The sequence below is a fragment of the Caenorhabditis elegans genome, chromosome I (genome assembly GCF_000002985.6).
Source record: "Caenorhabditis elegans chromosome I".
Taxonomy (NCBI): Eukaryota; Metazoa; Nematoda; class Chromadorea; order Rhabditida; family Rhabditidae; genus Caenorhabditis; species Caenorhabditis elegans.
Window position 1 is genome coordinate 13,531,617 of NC_003279.8, and position 15,685 is coordinate 13,547,301.

General features: G+C 32.6%; 3 protein-coding genes and 3 non-coding genes across 7 annotated transcripts; 3 read left to right on the plus strand and 3 right to left on the minus strand.

Annotated features, from left to right (window-relative positions):
• Positions 1–3,120: 3,120 nt before the first annotated feature.
• Positions 3,121–5,450, plus strand: Y87G2A.2 (Acyl-coenzyme A thioesterase 8). The gene is made up of 7 exons (NM_060973.4): positions 3,121–3,178; positions 3,366–3,502; positions 3,562–3,689; positions 3,734–3,995; positions 4,338–4,482; positions 4,528–4,626; positions 5,298–5,450. Exons 1-7 carry the CDS (start codon positions 3,129–3,131, stop codon positions 5,356–5,358), a joined length of 882 nt encoding a protein of 293 aa, NP_493374.2. The 5' UTR covers positions 3,121–3,128; the 3' UTR covers positions 5,359–5,450.
• Y87G2A.22 lies at positions 4,211–4,290 on the plus strand. Its single transcript, NR_050682.1, has one exon. It is a non-coding gene; the product is annotated as an Unclassified non-coding RNA Y87G2A.22 (non-coding RNA).
• Positions 5,351–10,779, minus strand: atg-4.1 (Cysteine protease atg-4.1; the record flags this gene model as incomplete). 2 transcript variants are annotated; one of them, NM_001373652.2, is made up of 7 exons in its annotated part: positions 5,351–5,637; positions 6,354–6,980; positions 8,713–8,916; positions 9,579–9,720; positions 9,773–9,828; positions 10,431–10,502; positions 10,554–10,741. In NM_001373652.2, the coding sequence occupies 7 exons, from the start codon at positions 10,696–10,698 to the stop codon at positions 5,519–5,521; spliced, it is 1,365 nt and encodes a 454-aa protein (NP_001359618.1). The 2 variants fall into 2 exon arrangements, with proteins under 2 accessions (NP_001359618.1, NP_001368160.1); NM_001381245.1 differs by having other exon boundaries at positions 5,519–5,637; positions 10,554–10,779.
• Positions 9,097–9,156, plus strand: Y87G2A.24. Its single transcript, NR_050683.1, has one exon. It is a non-coding gene; the product is annotated as an Unclassified non-coding RNA Y87G2A.24 (non-coding RNA).
• On the minus strand, positions 9,097–9,156 carry Y87G2A.23. Its single transcript, NR_050684.1, has one exon. It is a non-coding gene; the product is annotated as an Unclassified non-coding RNA Y87G2A.23 (non-coding RNA).
• Positions 10,780–11,396: 617 nt separating the features above from the next.
• Positions 11,397–13,572, minus strand: aex-6 (small monomeric GTPase). The gene is made up of 6 exons (NM_060975.7): positions 13,497–13,572; positions 13,291–13,448; positions 12,540–12,654; positions 12,292–12,404; positions 12,112–12,236; positions 11,397–11,836 (listed from the first exon to the last, which is right to left on the minus strand). Exons 1-6 carry the CDS (start codon positions 13,566–13,568, stop codon positions 11,772–11,774), a joined length of 648 nt encoding a protein of 215 aa, NP_493376.1. The 5' UTR covers positions 13,569–13,572; the 3' UTR covers positions 11,397–11,771.
• Positions 13,573–15,685: the final 2,113 nt, after the last annotated feature.

Here is a 15,685-nt window from a genome sequence, read left to right on the forward strand (position 1 = left end):
AACCTTATTTTTTCATTTTCCAGAAAAAAATTATATTTCTTAGTTAGTTAATTAGGTTCATTTGCTCTAAATCAGACATTTTTTAAGGTCTCACTTCAAAAATTCTCCAAGAAATGCAGAAATATTTAGGCTTTGATCATGATCAATCAATTCCCGCCAATCTGTGAAAATTCTGATTTTTAGGAATATTTTTTCCCGTCTTATTTGCATGTCGTAGTTTAGTCAATTTTAAGGTTTTTTGGAGGATAACTTTTAAAATGATAAAATTCACTTTTCTGGAAAATTGAAAAATAATGGGCATATTATTAAAATTTTTGTCTTTTTTGGTCCTTTTTCGGCCAATATTTATGGGATTTTCTGGCCCGACTTCGAAAAATTCCCTTTATCAAGATTTTTTGTAGTTTTTCCTTTTTTTTTTGGTTTTCACCCCTCTCCAGATAAGCCTAAGCCTAGGCCCGACTTCAAGGCCTAAGCCTAATCCTAAGCTTACGCTTAAGCCTAAGCCTAACCCTAACCCTAACTCTAACCTTAAGCCCAAGCTCAAGCCTAGTCCTAAGGCCAAGCATAAGATTAAGCCTAAGACTAAGCCTATGCTCAAACCTGAGCCGAAGTCAAAGCCTAAGCCTAAGCCTAGTCCTAAGCCATGGTGCAACCAAAAAATTCGACCAAAAAATGTATGATTTTTAAAATGTCTGAAACTTATGTCAAATTGAAATTTGCTTTTAAAATTGAGTTTAGACATTTTTTAAGATGAGAAAATTCAATTGTTTATTTGTTTTTTTTTCAAAAAAAACTTTAAAGGGGGAGTAGAGTTTATGGGGAAATATATGTTTCTGACTCTAATTTTGCCCCTGATACCGAATATCGATGTGAAAAAATTTAAAAAAATTTCCCTGATTTTATATTAATTTTTAAAATCCGAAAATCCATTGGATGCCTATATGTGAGTTTTCAAACGCAAAATTTTCCCGCCAGAGACGCCCCGCCCACGAATCCGTGCCGCACGTGTGGGTTTACGAGCTGAATATTTTCCTTCTATTTTTATTTGATTTTATACCGATTTTCGTCGATTTTTCTCATTTTTTCTCATTTTTTTGGTGTTTTTTATTGAAAATTTTGTGATTTTCGTAAATTTATTCCTATTTATTAATAAAAACAAAAACAATTCCATTAAATATCCCATTTTCAGCGCAAAATCGACTGGAGACGAGGAAAATCGTCTGGAGATAGAACGAATCAACAAGATTATTATTATATCATTAATAATATTTATCAATTTTCTTCTGAGAGTCTCATTGAGACTCTTATTTACGCCAAGAAATAAATTTAACATTAAAATTGTTCATTTTTGAAAAAAAAAAATTAAAAAAACACATTTTTTGGAAAAAAATAAAATAAAATAAATTGTCCTCGAGGATCCTCCGGAGCGCGTCGAATCAATGTTTCCGGAACTCTGAAAATTAAATGTTTGTATTATTGTAGAACCTTTTCGTTATTGAGATTTGATAACTTTTAAGTAATAAAATTTTCGCAGTAGGACATTAAAACATTTCACAATTAAGCTGGTTCTGAACTGTGTGAAGTATATTGAAAAAAACTAACTGATACAAAAATATAATTTTATGATAGTTTTCTGGATGTCCCAATATAAACGATGTCAATTCTGCGACATGCTACAGTCATCCACGAAAGTAACCCGAATACCGACAAAAGAAGAGGAACGCCAACTTTGGATAGACGCTCTAGGGGCTGATTTTGGTCGGAAAACGCTTAAATTTTCAGCGAACGAACTATTTTTTTATATTTTGATTGTTTTTAAATAATATTTGCCATAAGAAATTCTCACTTTTCCAGGAAACGTCGTTTCGCCGCGATTTTCCTCGTCTCCAGTCGATTTTGAGCTGAAAATGGGATATTTAATGGAATTGTTTTTGTTTTTATTAATAAATAGGAATAAATTTACGAAAATCACAAAATTTTCAATAAAAAACACCAAAAAAATGAGAAAAAATGAGAAAAATCGACGAAAATCGGTATAAAATCAAATAAAAATAGAAGGAAAATATTCAGCTCGTAAACCCACACGTGCGGCACGGATTCGTGGGCGGGGCGTCTCTGGCGGGAAAATTTTGCGTTTGAAAACTCACATATAGGCATCCAATGGATTTTCGGATTTTAAAAATTAATATAAAATCAGGGAAATTTTTTAAAATTTTTTCACATCGATATTCGGTATCAGGGGCAAAATTAGAGTCAGAAACATATATTTCCCCATAAACTCTACTCCCCCTTTAAATGTATTTTCCATAGTTACATAGTCTTCAAATCTGACTACAATACCTGTAGCAACCCAATGTAATGGCTACAGGGGTACAGTACAAAGAGCGTAATCAGGGGAGTATCTCCACTGTGTATGACCTCTCTGCGTCTCTCCAAACTAGGCTACACTATAGTCTATTCCTGATTAGTCTGATGTAGTCAAATGTCTTATTTATAGCATGATTGCCAGTTTTTAACTGAACATTTTGGTTTTTACCCGAATTTTATTGGATTTTTTGGAAAATTTCTGAACAAAATTCTAATTGCAATTTTCAAACCTTTGTAACTTACTCTTTATTGTATTTAAAATGTTAAAAATATTAAAATCTTGTAGAAAATTAAATATTCTTTCTAAAAATGTTCTAGTATGCTAAAAAACATACATTCCGAAATTAGTTATACGTGATTTTCTGGAACATTTTTTTTCAATTTTTTTGAATTTGTTACTTTAAACTGCAGTAGCTTTTTTCTAGGTGGACTGGCTAAGTTTAAACTTAAATTTTCTGGTAGAAAATTAAATTTTCTATTTGAAAATATTAAAATTTTGCCAAATAGGTGTACTGTAAACATATCTATCATTGATTTTCTTCAAAACTTTTTTTTTTCAAATTTTTTGATTAGTCATTTCAAACTTTTGTGTTTTTTTTTTCTAGATAAATTTTTTAAATTGAAAGGTAAATTTTTTGGTAGCAAATTAAATTTTCTATTCAAAAATATCAAAATTCGTTTAAATATGTCTACTTTAAAAATAGTTATCGCTGATTTTCTGCAGACAATTTTTTTTTTCCAAAAAAATTTTTTTTTCAGAAATGGTTCGAGAGTGGAGAAGATTAAAGAAAATTGATGACCTGACTTATGTGTAAGTGAAAATGTCGACTAGAAACTAGAAACTACAAGCTACAAACTATACACATCAAAATCTCAAAGTGCAGTTTGTAGTCTATGTAGCCTAGACTATAAAATCTGTATCAATTTTTGTGTAGTCTGAAGTATGAATAAAAAGTGTTAACTATAAAGACTACAAAAACTACAAACTATACTTACAGTGGAGAATGTGATTCTGAACATCCGGCCGCCCGTGTCTTCGGTGGTCACGTGTTAGCCCAGGCGATGTCGGCTGCTTATTATACGGCTCCAGAGGGATTTTATGTGCATGCAGTACATTGCTATTTTATTCGTGGAGGTATGTGCAAGTGTGCTCTAGTGAGAATGTTTCATTATCCACGTGGAAGTTGTTTGCAGGCGAGGAGTCGATTCCAATCACTTATAATGTGAAAATTATTCGGGATGGCCGAAATTTCGCGATTCGCTACGTGGAAGCCGTCCAACACGGAAAAGTCATTCATTTGGCAGAGTTCTCACTACAAAAGGTACACATACTACAAACTATAGACTACAAACTACAACATTTCAGCTCGCAAGTGTAAAGGATACATTCTCCCTTACCCCTGAATTTCCGTCCCACGTACCTGGGCCAGATGGCCTAGTTAGTAATATTACAGGCCGTCACCAGAAAGTAGCTGAAGGGGTTGATGCACGGGAACTACGGGGACAAGTAACTGAAAGAATGGCTCCGAGTCTGGAAATCCGGCCTGCTGATTTAAATATGTTCTTACATGGAACAGGTGGTGTTAATCAGAAGCAATATCTTTGGATTCGATACAAAATTCCTGTTGGTAAGTGGTGTATCTCGAAAACTAGAGCAGATAGAGAAAAATTGTCAACTGCGAACATGATCTACGTAAAATTCTACGTAAAAAATGCACATTTTGTTAGTTGAAAACTTTTTTCTAGGTCTACTCCCCGCAGAGTTACAGGCGTTTGAAGTTTGGCGGTGCCCAAGAGTGCCGACTCGCGCGTCCAACGCCTATAACTCTGTGGAGAGGAGAGATAGAAAAAAGTATTCAACTAACAAAATGTTCAGAATTTTACGTAGATCATTTTTGTAGTTGATAATTTTTTGATAACTCTATTTCTAGCAGCTCAAAATCGATAAATTATCAATTTTTCTGCTTCAGATAAATCCGACTACATGCTACGCCACGCAACAATTGTCTACCTATCCGACCTGGAATTAGTAACAACTGGAGCCCTGTGCTTTGACGATAAAATGTTCAAACTACAAACTTCAATGGATCACTCCGCGTGGATTCATCAATATGAGTAAGTAGTTTGTAGTTTGTAGTGATTGTAGTTTGTAGTTTTCAGGTTTGATATCAACGATTGGATACTGTATGAGCAGGAATGTGTGGCTAATTCCAATCATCGAAGCCTTATTCATGGAAGATTATGGTCCAGGGATGGAAAGTATGGGATTATTGATTTTTCATGAAATTTGATGAATTTTATTGATTGTCGAGAGAAAAAATCGATAAGTTTTTCAAAAAAAGTTTGAATTTTTTTCGAATTCTATTTTTTAAAAATTGATTTTTCGATTTTTCACAGAATTTTTTGAAAAATCGATAAATTGCGAATTTTTCACAGAATTTTTATAGATTTTTTATGAAAAAAATCGGAAAAAACTCAAAAAATTATCGATTTTTTCAAAAAAAAAAACCTATTTTCACACGGGGTTCTGGCCTTCCTCATTGAATTTGTCTCGCGCTCCATTGACAATCGACCGCCGGACAACGCGTGGGAAAGTTGTGTAGTCCACACGGACAAATGCATTTAGTTTTACAGCTAAAATCGAGCCGCGACGCGACACGCAACGCGCCGTAAATATATCCCAGATATCGCCAAGCCAAAATGGCCTAGTTCGGCCCAAACTCTTCCATTTCAATTTATGAAAGAAGCCAGAAATCCGTGGGTAGAGAAAATTCAAAATTTTATTGCTAAAAAATCGATAAGAAAAGTTAATTTTTCCAAATTTTTCTTCACAAAATCGATAAAAAGCACAATTTATTTCACTTTTTCCACTGAAAAATCGATATAAAATTCAAAAATTATCGAATTTTTCAAAAAAATCCTATTTTCAGATTAATAATGTCTACATCACAAGAGGCATTGATCTACAAAGTGCAGCCGAGTAAAATTTAAATTTTTTATCGAATTTTTTAATATAAAACATTATCTTCACATTCACAATTTTTTAAAAATACATTTGAGAAACCAAAAAAAAACATAATTTTTAATACAATTTTTTACAAAAACCAGCAAAACAAAATCGTCGTGATAAGGTAGGGAAAGTGGGCGGGGCTTAGGCATTTGCCACGTCATCATCATTGTCTTCGTCTGCGTCTTCTTCTTCTGTATGAACATCCAAAACTTCAAAATCATCATCGATTTTCACGTTGGCGGCGCCGATGTCATCGAATTCTGTAAAATAAGTAGATTTTTGGGTGAGGCTCAGAGACTACAAACTACAAAAAATTTGAAAAATTCAAAATTTTCAGAGAAATATTAGGCACAAACATTACGGAAACTACAAACTACAAGAGAAAAAAATTCGAATTTTAGACTAAAAACTACAAAAAAAATTAAATTTAAAAGTTAGGCTACAAACTATAAACTACAATTAAGCTATTTCGCAATTTAAATATCAACTTCCATATCGGGACTTCAAACTACAAACTACAAATCGAGAATTTTTGAAGTCTAGATTTCAAACTAAACTTGACTACAAACTATAAACTACACTTCTCATTATTTATTTAAAATCTAAGGTTGATTATTTATTAACAACAAACTAAAAACTACAAACTACAAACTATAAACTACACAAACCGACATATTCCAAATACTCACACATGCTATATATTTTCGAAATTCAATGCTAATAAATAAATACACTATAGGCTATAAACTACAGACTACAAACTACAAGCTCTAAAATAGAAGCTATAAACTACAAAGACTACAGACTACAAAAACTACAAACTACAAACTATAAACTACACAAGCCGACATTTTCCAAATACTCACATGCTATATATATATATATATATATTTTTGTAATTTAATACTAATAAATAAATACACTACAAGCTTTAAACTAGAAACTACAAAGACTACAAAAACTACAAACTACACACCCTTCATCTCAATCTTCATCGAAACGCCAGTGTATGGTTCGAATTTTGGCAAATACTTGGGCCGCCGCTGCAAAAACTCGAACATGGGCGGTTGGGAGGCAGGCAATGTGGTTTTTTGAAGGGTCTCGCACAGATTTTCAAACTCGTCACGTGTCTCACAAAACATTGCCAACGCGAGTGAAGGATCCACATTCTCATACTCAATCCATAACATCATTTGACAATGATACGTGGAATCATCCATTTTCGTGTAAACGTCTGCGGTTTGAGATGGTAATGGAACAAGTTCTTCCAAATGACTGAAGCCTACGTCATCGGTGGTGGCCGTGGAATCTTTTTCTGCATACATTTTGGCCGTCGATTCAGTTTTTGGCCGGCAATAGTGAGGATCCAGATAGAAAAGTTTCGAACCAGACATTCCAACAAAGTATAGAGCATGATTTGGTCGACCACCGATAATTCCGACGCATTGTGGGATTTTAAAGAATTCTTGAATTGCTGATAAATAGCATGGATTGATCGTGGTGAGACCCAAACGTAGGGGAATCATTAGGAGAAGGGGACGCCATTCGGGGATTATATTGCCTGGGGAGAGGGAGAGACGGTTTTTGTCGACGAGGCCGTTTTCTGAAAAAAAGAGTTAATGGTTAATGGTAAATTCGAAAAAAAAAATTTTTTTGGAAAAAATGGCGAAAAACTAAACAAGAAGTATTTTTGAAAACATTAAAAAAAATTACATCCCCATAAAATTTTTTTGATGATGTTTCGATTTTCCATTTTTTTTTAACAAAAAACCACATGTCTGACGTTTTTTAAAAAAAATCAGACGTTTTTTGAAAAAATCTCATATTTTTCCGATTTTCTGATGAAAAAATCGAAAAAATTAGGATTTTACCGTAAAATATCTGAAACAGATTAAAAAATTTAAAAAATTTAATCTGTTTCAGATATTTTACGGTAAAATCCAAATTTTTTCGATTTTTTCTTCTGAAAATCGGAAAAATATGAGATTTTTCCAAAAAACGTCTGATTTTTTTAAAAAACGTCAGACATGTGGTTTTTTGTTAAAAAAAAATGGAAAATCGAAACATCATCAAAAAAATTTTATGGGGATGTAATTTTTTTTTATGTTTTCAAAAATACTTCTTGTTTAGTTTTTTCAGAAAATTATCCAGAAAACCTCCAAAACATGACGTTTTAGATCTATTTGTTGGATTTTTATTTAATACGAGGCGTGAGAAAAATTTTTTTTTAAAAATAAACCTAGCATTTTCGACTTTCGAGAGTTACTAGGCCCTTTTTTTAATTTTTATTTTTTGGAAAAAATGGCGAATTTTTCAACTGTTTCAGATATTTTGCTGCAAAATCCAATTTGTTTCGATTTTTTCACCTAAAAATTCGAAAAATACAGGCATTTTCAAAAAACGTCTGATTTTTTACCGAAAATCGAAAAATTAAATTTTTTCGAGAAATACAATCATTTTAGTTGGTTTTTTGTGGACGAGGCTATTTTCTGAAAGATTAGGGAAGTTTTGACTGATTTTTCAGCAAAAATTATGCTTTTTAACCATTTTTTAGGGAAAAACTAAAAAATCATCAAAAAATTTTATGGGGATGTAATTTTTTTAGCGTTGTAATAAATACTTCTTGTTTAGTTTTTTCCAGAAAACCTCGAAAATATGATGTTTTAGGTTTATTTTTTGGATTTTCTTCATGACGAGGCGTAAAATTATTATTTTTAAAATAAACGTTACTAAAAATCGAAAAAAAAACTCTGAAAATCATCCAGAAATTGAAAAAAAAAATTTTAATTTTTTCTCTTGTCCCCTAACAATAAATACCAGATTTTGAGAGGAATTTTTAAAAAATTAAAGAAAATTTTTTGGAGACATTTTTTCAGCTTTTTGTTTTTTTTTCAAAAATTATTTTCAGATGAATCTAAAATATTTTCAAAGTATTTTTTGGTTTATTCAAAAATAAACCATTGAAAAAAAGGCCCTTTTCCGATAAAATCTAATTTTTTTAAAGAAATTTTCGATTTTATACGGTTTTTCGGGATTTTTTTTTTAGAGAAATGCGTATATTTTTAGATTTTTCGGTTTTTTAAAAAAGAAAATCGAAAAAGGAAATTTTTTAGCGATATTTGGCATTATTTTAATCCAAAAATTTGAATTTAATTTTTTAAAGAAATTTTTTGGTTTTTTTTCTAAGAAAACAAAACAAAAATGTCAGCTAAAATTTCTGATAATTTTTAGATTTTTTTTTTGCATTAAAATTTATATTTTCCTTGATTTTCCGCACACATTTTCTATAATTTTAAAAAAGTTGTAGCACTTTGTAGTTTGTAGTCCCTTCTTACCCATAATAAGTTTAACAGCATCTTCACTTGGATATGATGTTGCCATTGTAATAGCATCCTCTTTCACAAGAATATTATCAAGTGCCACGTGGACGGCGATATTCGACCAATCATCGAAAATTGTGAGCTTCTTCATTACTTGAGCCGCCGTATTTGGTCCAAACCATTTTGAGACTTCTTTTCCTTCAGTAACACCCATTTGAGCTGGAAATTGTGTAGTTTGTAGTGGAAGAAAATGATAAAATTTATTATTGAAAATTTTTTTACTCCTATAATTGAAAATTTGATCAAAAATTCGCAAAATTTGATGGAAAATTCGTCGAGTGAGGCTAAAAAGTTGTAGTTTGTAGTCTCAGCCTCAACCAATGCAGTAGGTTGAGGCTAAGCTATATATATATATATATATATATATATATATATATATATATATATATATATATATTCGATTTTTTAACTAAAATTTTACTCTAACAATTGAAATGTTGATCAAAAATTTGCAAAATTTAATTAAAAATTCAAAAAATGTGATGAAAAATGCATTGGGTGAGGCTAAAAAGTTGTAGTTTGTAGTCTTAGCCTCAACCGATTCATTTGGTAGAGGCTAAACCAATTTTGTAGTCTGTAGTGGACGAAAATACAAAATTAATGCAGTTTTCAAACATTTTTGCTTTTTTAAATTCAAATTTTACTCTAATAATTGAAATTTAGATCAAAAATTCGCAAAATTTGATGGAAAATTCCTCAGAAATCGCAAATTTTATTTGGGTGAGGCTAAAAAGTTGTAGTTTGTAGCCTGTGGCGCCTCAACCAATTTCGATAGGGTTTTTAACGATTTTCTCCTAATTTTTCAGTAATTTTCCGCATACCAATTTGATGAATCGAGTAAAGCGCGTCTTTTTCGTCGAAAAACATTTGTAAAATCTTTTCATAAATCTCTGAAGTCTTCTCAATATCCCATTCAAAATGGCGTCCAATGTGACGGCGAAGGAGTACTTCTCCGAGAAGCATCTGCAATTTTCGGGCGATTTTTTTCGAAGAAAAATGTAATTTTTAATCCAACCTGTGCGCATCTCAGCATGCAACCCCATCCTTGATCCGTGCTAGGGCCTGTGCCACCTGGAAATTTGAATTTTTCAGTGCAAATATTAATTTTTAGTGTTTTTTCAACCCCAATTTTTCCTTTTCCCACATAAAAATAGACTGAAAACCAAAAAAAACCTAATTTTCGACCGAAAATCCATTAAAATATAGACTTTTGCCCTTGGTTGAGGCTCAGCTCGGTTTGTAGTTTGTAGTCTCTGAGCCTCACCATTTTCCGTGAATTTTATGGCAAAAAATTACTAATTTTTTGATATATTTAAAAGTTACGGGTTTTTTTTTTCAGAAAAAGACACCGAAATATCAGGAAAATTAACACAAAATCAGAAATTTGAGAAAAATTCATTAAAATATGCGTTTTTTGCCACGTGGATTTTTTGGTTGAGGCTCAAACAAGTTTGTAGTTTGTAGTCTCTGAGCCTCACCATTTTCCCTGAATTTTATGACGAGAATGACTAATTTTTTGATATATTTAAAAGTTACGGGTTTTTTTTTCAGAAAAAGACACCGAAATATCAGGAAAATTAACAAAAAATCAGAAATTTGAGAAAAATTCACTAAAATATGCGTTTTTTGCCACGATTTTTGCCAATTTCTTGTTTTTTTATCGATAAACCTACCAATTGGGGAGAAATCTCTGCGATAAGTGAACCAAAATCTCGATGTGACGTACTTTTTCATTGCCTCGATTCCTAAAATTCAATAACTCTAAGAAATTTCAAATTTCCCGCTTAAAAACCAACCATCTTCCTTTGAAATCTCCTTTCCGAGCGCAAAAATCGGGAAATTATCGATAGAAATTCGCTCAAAAGATTCACAAAAAGGCGGCTCAAATGTCAATGAGGTTTCCACAATTCCGACGCCTTGTTTCAGAATTTCTTCGGTCATTTTGTCGACGACGGGAAGCTGCTCGAAATATTGCAAAATTCGGCTGAAATTGCTGTACGCCAACGGTAAAATCGATAACATGTGAGACGAAGAGACGAAGGGGTTGTGTGGCGGATGGAAGAGGTGTTTGCAGACACTGTGAATGGAGGCAGTCAAGATAATATGAAATTATAAGGGGTCAGAGGATTGCTCACGGGAATATCCCCGGTGGGAATGAGCAAGAACAATCAATATTTACTTTTAATCGAATTTTCTCGAAAAATTGTTATTTTTTAACACAAAATTGCGAAATTCTAGTGTAAATTTAGATTTTAAACACAATTTTCGATTAGTTTGGGTAAAAGTAATGTTAAATAGCTTTTTTGTGCAAAATTATCAAAAATGTTTTTAAAAATCAATAAACTGATCCGTGGCAGGACCCGAAATAAATTTCGAGCAATGCGCCTTAAAATGTTACTGTAGCTTTGGTTTTGGTGAATTTTTAATTCTAAACGTTGAAAATTGGCTAAACAATTGATGATAATGAAAATTTTACAAATTTTTCGGTTTAATAATCAGAAAAATCAATTATTTCTTGCTTATCAGTTGACATTTCCACCAGAAAACTGCTGAAATTGCAAAAACCTGCAAGTCGTTCTAAAACCCGCTTACTAATTTTTGCTATGCGCCTTTAAAAGTTACGGTACGTTTTTACGGACATTTTTTATTTAATTTTTTTTTTCAATTTTTGCAATTCATTTTTCAAATAAGTTATTAATTTAAATTATTTATTTTCATTAAAATTTTTTTTACAAAATCGATACAAAGAGATCGGCGATAAGTTTAGGCGGAATTTTTTTAAAGGAAAAACGTCAAATTTATCAATAAAAAGCTTTAGACGATATGAGGACAGGGTGTGTGTTGAGAGAAAAGAAAAATTGGAAAAAATATATAAATAAAGTCTCTGCTTAGAAATTTAATTGGGAAAAAATCACTAAAAATTAAGGAAAAAAAGGAAAAAAAACGAGGGATTATTATGCAAAATCATAAAATTCTATCTATTTCATTTTGTTAGAAGACCTTAAAATCGATAATCAGCAATTTGCACAATAGGAAGAAGCGGCCGATGGGTCTCCGTCCAAGCTGACTCCGCGGCATTCTGAAAAAAAAATTAGTTTTGTAGTGAAAATGTGGTTGAGGCTCACACTACAAACTACAAAACACATTGTAGTTTGTAGTAGAAAATTCGCGTGAAAAAAACAAGAGACTACAAACTACACTTTTCACGTAGCCTCAACCAATCATTTTAACAATTTTTGTAGTTTGGTTGAGGCTTCGCCGAAATTGTAGTTTGTAGTTACTATTATTTTTGGTAATGGCAACGACTATAGAGTACAAATATCTATTGTAGTTTGTAGTTTTTGTAGTCTATACCTGACAACGGAAGAGACGACGTCTCAACAGATTGTTGAATTCTTTGCATAACCAAATCGAGTAGACAATCCACAGATTTCTCCACATTGGTAGATGTGCAGGCGGACGTCTCGAAGTACGGCAGCCTGAAATTACGTGGTGGCCGTGCAGAAAAACAAGAGAAAAAATTCGGCCACGTACCCCAATTGATCAGCCAGCTGCTTTGCACGGGCGGTACTGACTTGACGCCGATTTTCGAGGTCTGCTTTGTTACCGCATATGATAATGTCAGGTTGCTCGCAATAGGCATGTACCTGGAAATTTTAATATTTTTCGGGGTTTTTTGAAAAAAATTGTTTTTTTTTCAGCTTTTTCAGCCAAATTTAAAGTAAAATTTTCAGAAAAATCAATAATTTTTAGATTTTCTGAAAAAAAAATCGCTAATATACCTTCAATTGTGATAGCCAGTCTCGAATATTGAGAAATGATTGCTCATTTGTAATATCGAAGATCAATATAAATCCCATTGCATCTCGGAAGAACGCTGTTGTTAGAGAACGGAATCTGCAAGATTTTGACTACAAACTACACATTTTTTGCTAAAAAATTCGATTTTCTCGTGAAAATCTGGTTGGAATTCTTATTTTCAACGAAAAATGAGTGAAGAATTAGCCTCACTCAACTTTAAATTTTGGTTGAGGCTTGAAAAGTGTAGTTTGTAGTGTGAGCCTCAACCAACGTATTTGGTAGAGGCTGAACTAGTTTTGTAGTTTGTAGTGGACGAAAACGCGAAATTAGCTCGGAAAATGCAACATTTTTGCATTTTTTTCAAATTTTAATCCAAAAAGTGGCGGAATTTGATGAAAAATTCAAGTTTCCGGAGAAAACTTCGACTCAGAGACTAAAAAATTCGAATTTCTCGTGAAAATCTTGTTGAAATTCAAATTTTCCACGAAAAATGAGTGAAGAATTGTAAGATAAAACTACAAACTACACGGTTATCTCAGCCTCACTCAACATAAAAATTTGGTTGAGGCTTGAAAAGTTGTAGTTTGTAGTGTGAGCCTCAATCAAACATTCTACATAGGAAAAAAAATACTTTTTTTTCGCAAAAAAAAAAAAGAAAATTAAATTCTTTCTTGTTCAGTTAAGGCTCATAGACTACAAACTACAAACTACAAACTACAATATAGCGATTACCTCTCTTGTCCGGCAGTGTCCCATAACTGAAGTAAAACTCGTTGACCACGACCACCGAATCCGCCACGTGAACTCTTGTAGACCACTTTTTTCTCTTTAAAATCAATTCCAACAGTGGAAATGAATTGTCCGGTGAACGTGTTATCCGTGTAACGATGCTGAAATTATTGTTGGTTGAGGCTGACACACTACAAACTACAACTCACCAAAAACGACGTTTTTCCGACTCCCGAATCGCCGAGCGCGAGAAATTTGATGAGATAGTCGTAGTCACCCATCTTCCTTAATTAATATCATTTTTCAGAGCAAAAAAAATTGAGAAAAACGGACAAAAACATGTGTTAAAAGTTGGTTGAGGCTCAGGCTACAAACTACAAAAATCGTGAGCCTCAACCTAATTAGTTGGTTGAGGCTAAACTAGATTTGTAGTTTGTAGTGTGAAGCCTCAACCAATTTCCAATTTGTATAATACAAAAAGTGTAAAAACTTGTAAAAATTTTAGTGAGGCTGAAACTACAAACTACAAGTATCCTGAGCCTCAACCAATTTCGTTGTTTGAGGCTAAACTTAGAATTGTAGTTTGTAGTGTGAAGCCTCAACCAAATTTAAATTTATTTTGTAAATAGCATGTAGCTTGTAAAAATTTTGGTGAGGTTTACACTACGAACTACAATAATCCTGAGCCTCAACCAATTTCTTTGGTTGAGGCTAAACTAGAATTGTAGTTTGTAGTGTGGAGCCTCAACCAAATTTAAATTTATTTTGTAAATAGCATGTAGCTTGTAAAAATTTTGGTGAGGCTGAAACTACAAACTACAAGTATCCTGAGCCTCAACCAAATTAGTTGGTTGAGGCTAAACTAGATTTGTAGTTTGTAGTGTGGAGCCTCAACCAAATTTAAATTTATTTTGTAAATAGCATGTAGCTTGTAAAAATTTTGGTGAGGCTGAAACTACAAACTACAAGTATCCTGAGCCTCAACCAAATTAGTTGGTTGAGGCTAAACTAGATTTGTAGTTTGTAGTGTGGAGCCTCAACCAAATTTAAATTTATTTTGTAAATAGCATGTTGCTTGTAAAAATTTTGGTGAAGCTTACACTACAAACTACAATAATCCTGAGCCTCACTCAAGGTTCGCAACAAAAAAGGGAAAGTCAAGCGGCTCTTTTCGCCAAATTTCTAGACATCTCTGTGACTAATTCGATTCATCAGGAAGAGAAATGGGAAAATGAGAGAGTGTGTGAGCAGGAGAGGTTAAAAAGAAAAAGAATATGGAAATGTCAGGTGACAATGTATATGTACTTATTATTATAGTATACTAATTTATAATTATAATGCTGAAATCAAAAAAAAGTGCAATGCACTTTTCGGCTACAAACTACAGTAATTAAAAGATGTTGTAGTTTGTAGTCAGCTTAATTAAATAAAAACTCGGCTTTTAAAAACTTTTTAAAAATCGTATGAGTAGGATTTTATTTGTGAGAAAAAACTTTAAAAAATGTATTTAATAAAATGGAAAAAGACTACAAACTACATATTTTTCTAGCCTCAGCCATATCAAAATAAATTTGAATTTTTTGGGTCCCGAAACGTATTTCGTGCGCCTTTAAAGAGTACTGTAGCTTCGGTTGCTGCCGGCTGCCGGATTTTCGAAAAATGTTCATAGTTTTTATAACGATTTTCTGAAATTTAGATGCTTTTATTAAAATTACAGTACTCTTTAAAGGTTCACATTTTTTCAAATTTATCGAAAATTTGTCGTCGTGTCGAGACCGGGTACCGTATCAAAAATTTCCGAGAATGCGTTTCGAACAACATATTTGACGCGCAAAACGCCAAAACTACAGTAATTCTTTAAATCACTACTGTAGTGTCGATTTACGGGGCTAAATAAAAATTCATCGGGCGCCACGTGGTGTCAGAGTGTGTCTCATTTTGGTTTGATCTACGTAGATCTACAAAAAATGCGGGAATTCTAAACTGAATTTGCATGGTTTAGAACGTGCTGACGTCACATTGGGGGAATTTTCCCGCATTTTTTGTAGATCAAACTGTAATGGGACAGCCCGTAAATCGACACTGTAGTTTTTTTTTGTATATAGCGTTAAATGTTGTTTCTAAAGAATTTTGTGTTCCGAAGCGACTACAAACTACAAAACCTAGCCTCACCAAAATCAAAATTTTTTTTTGCATTTTGCATTAAAAAACAAATTGTCATTTCGAGACCGGGTACCGTAATTTTGACGCAAAAAATTATAAATTCGGGTAATAATGAAACAACAAACTACAAAACCTGGGCTTAGCCTCACCAAAATCAAAAATTGAGCAAAAAACCCGGAAAAAAGCGGGAAAATTGAGAGCAGCAGCAACGACTACTACTACTCTCTCCCTCTCT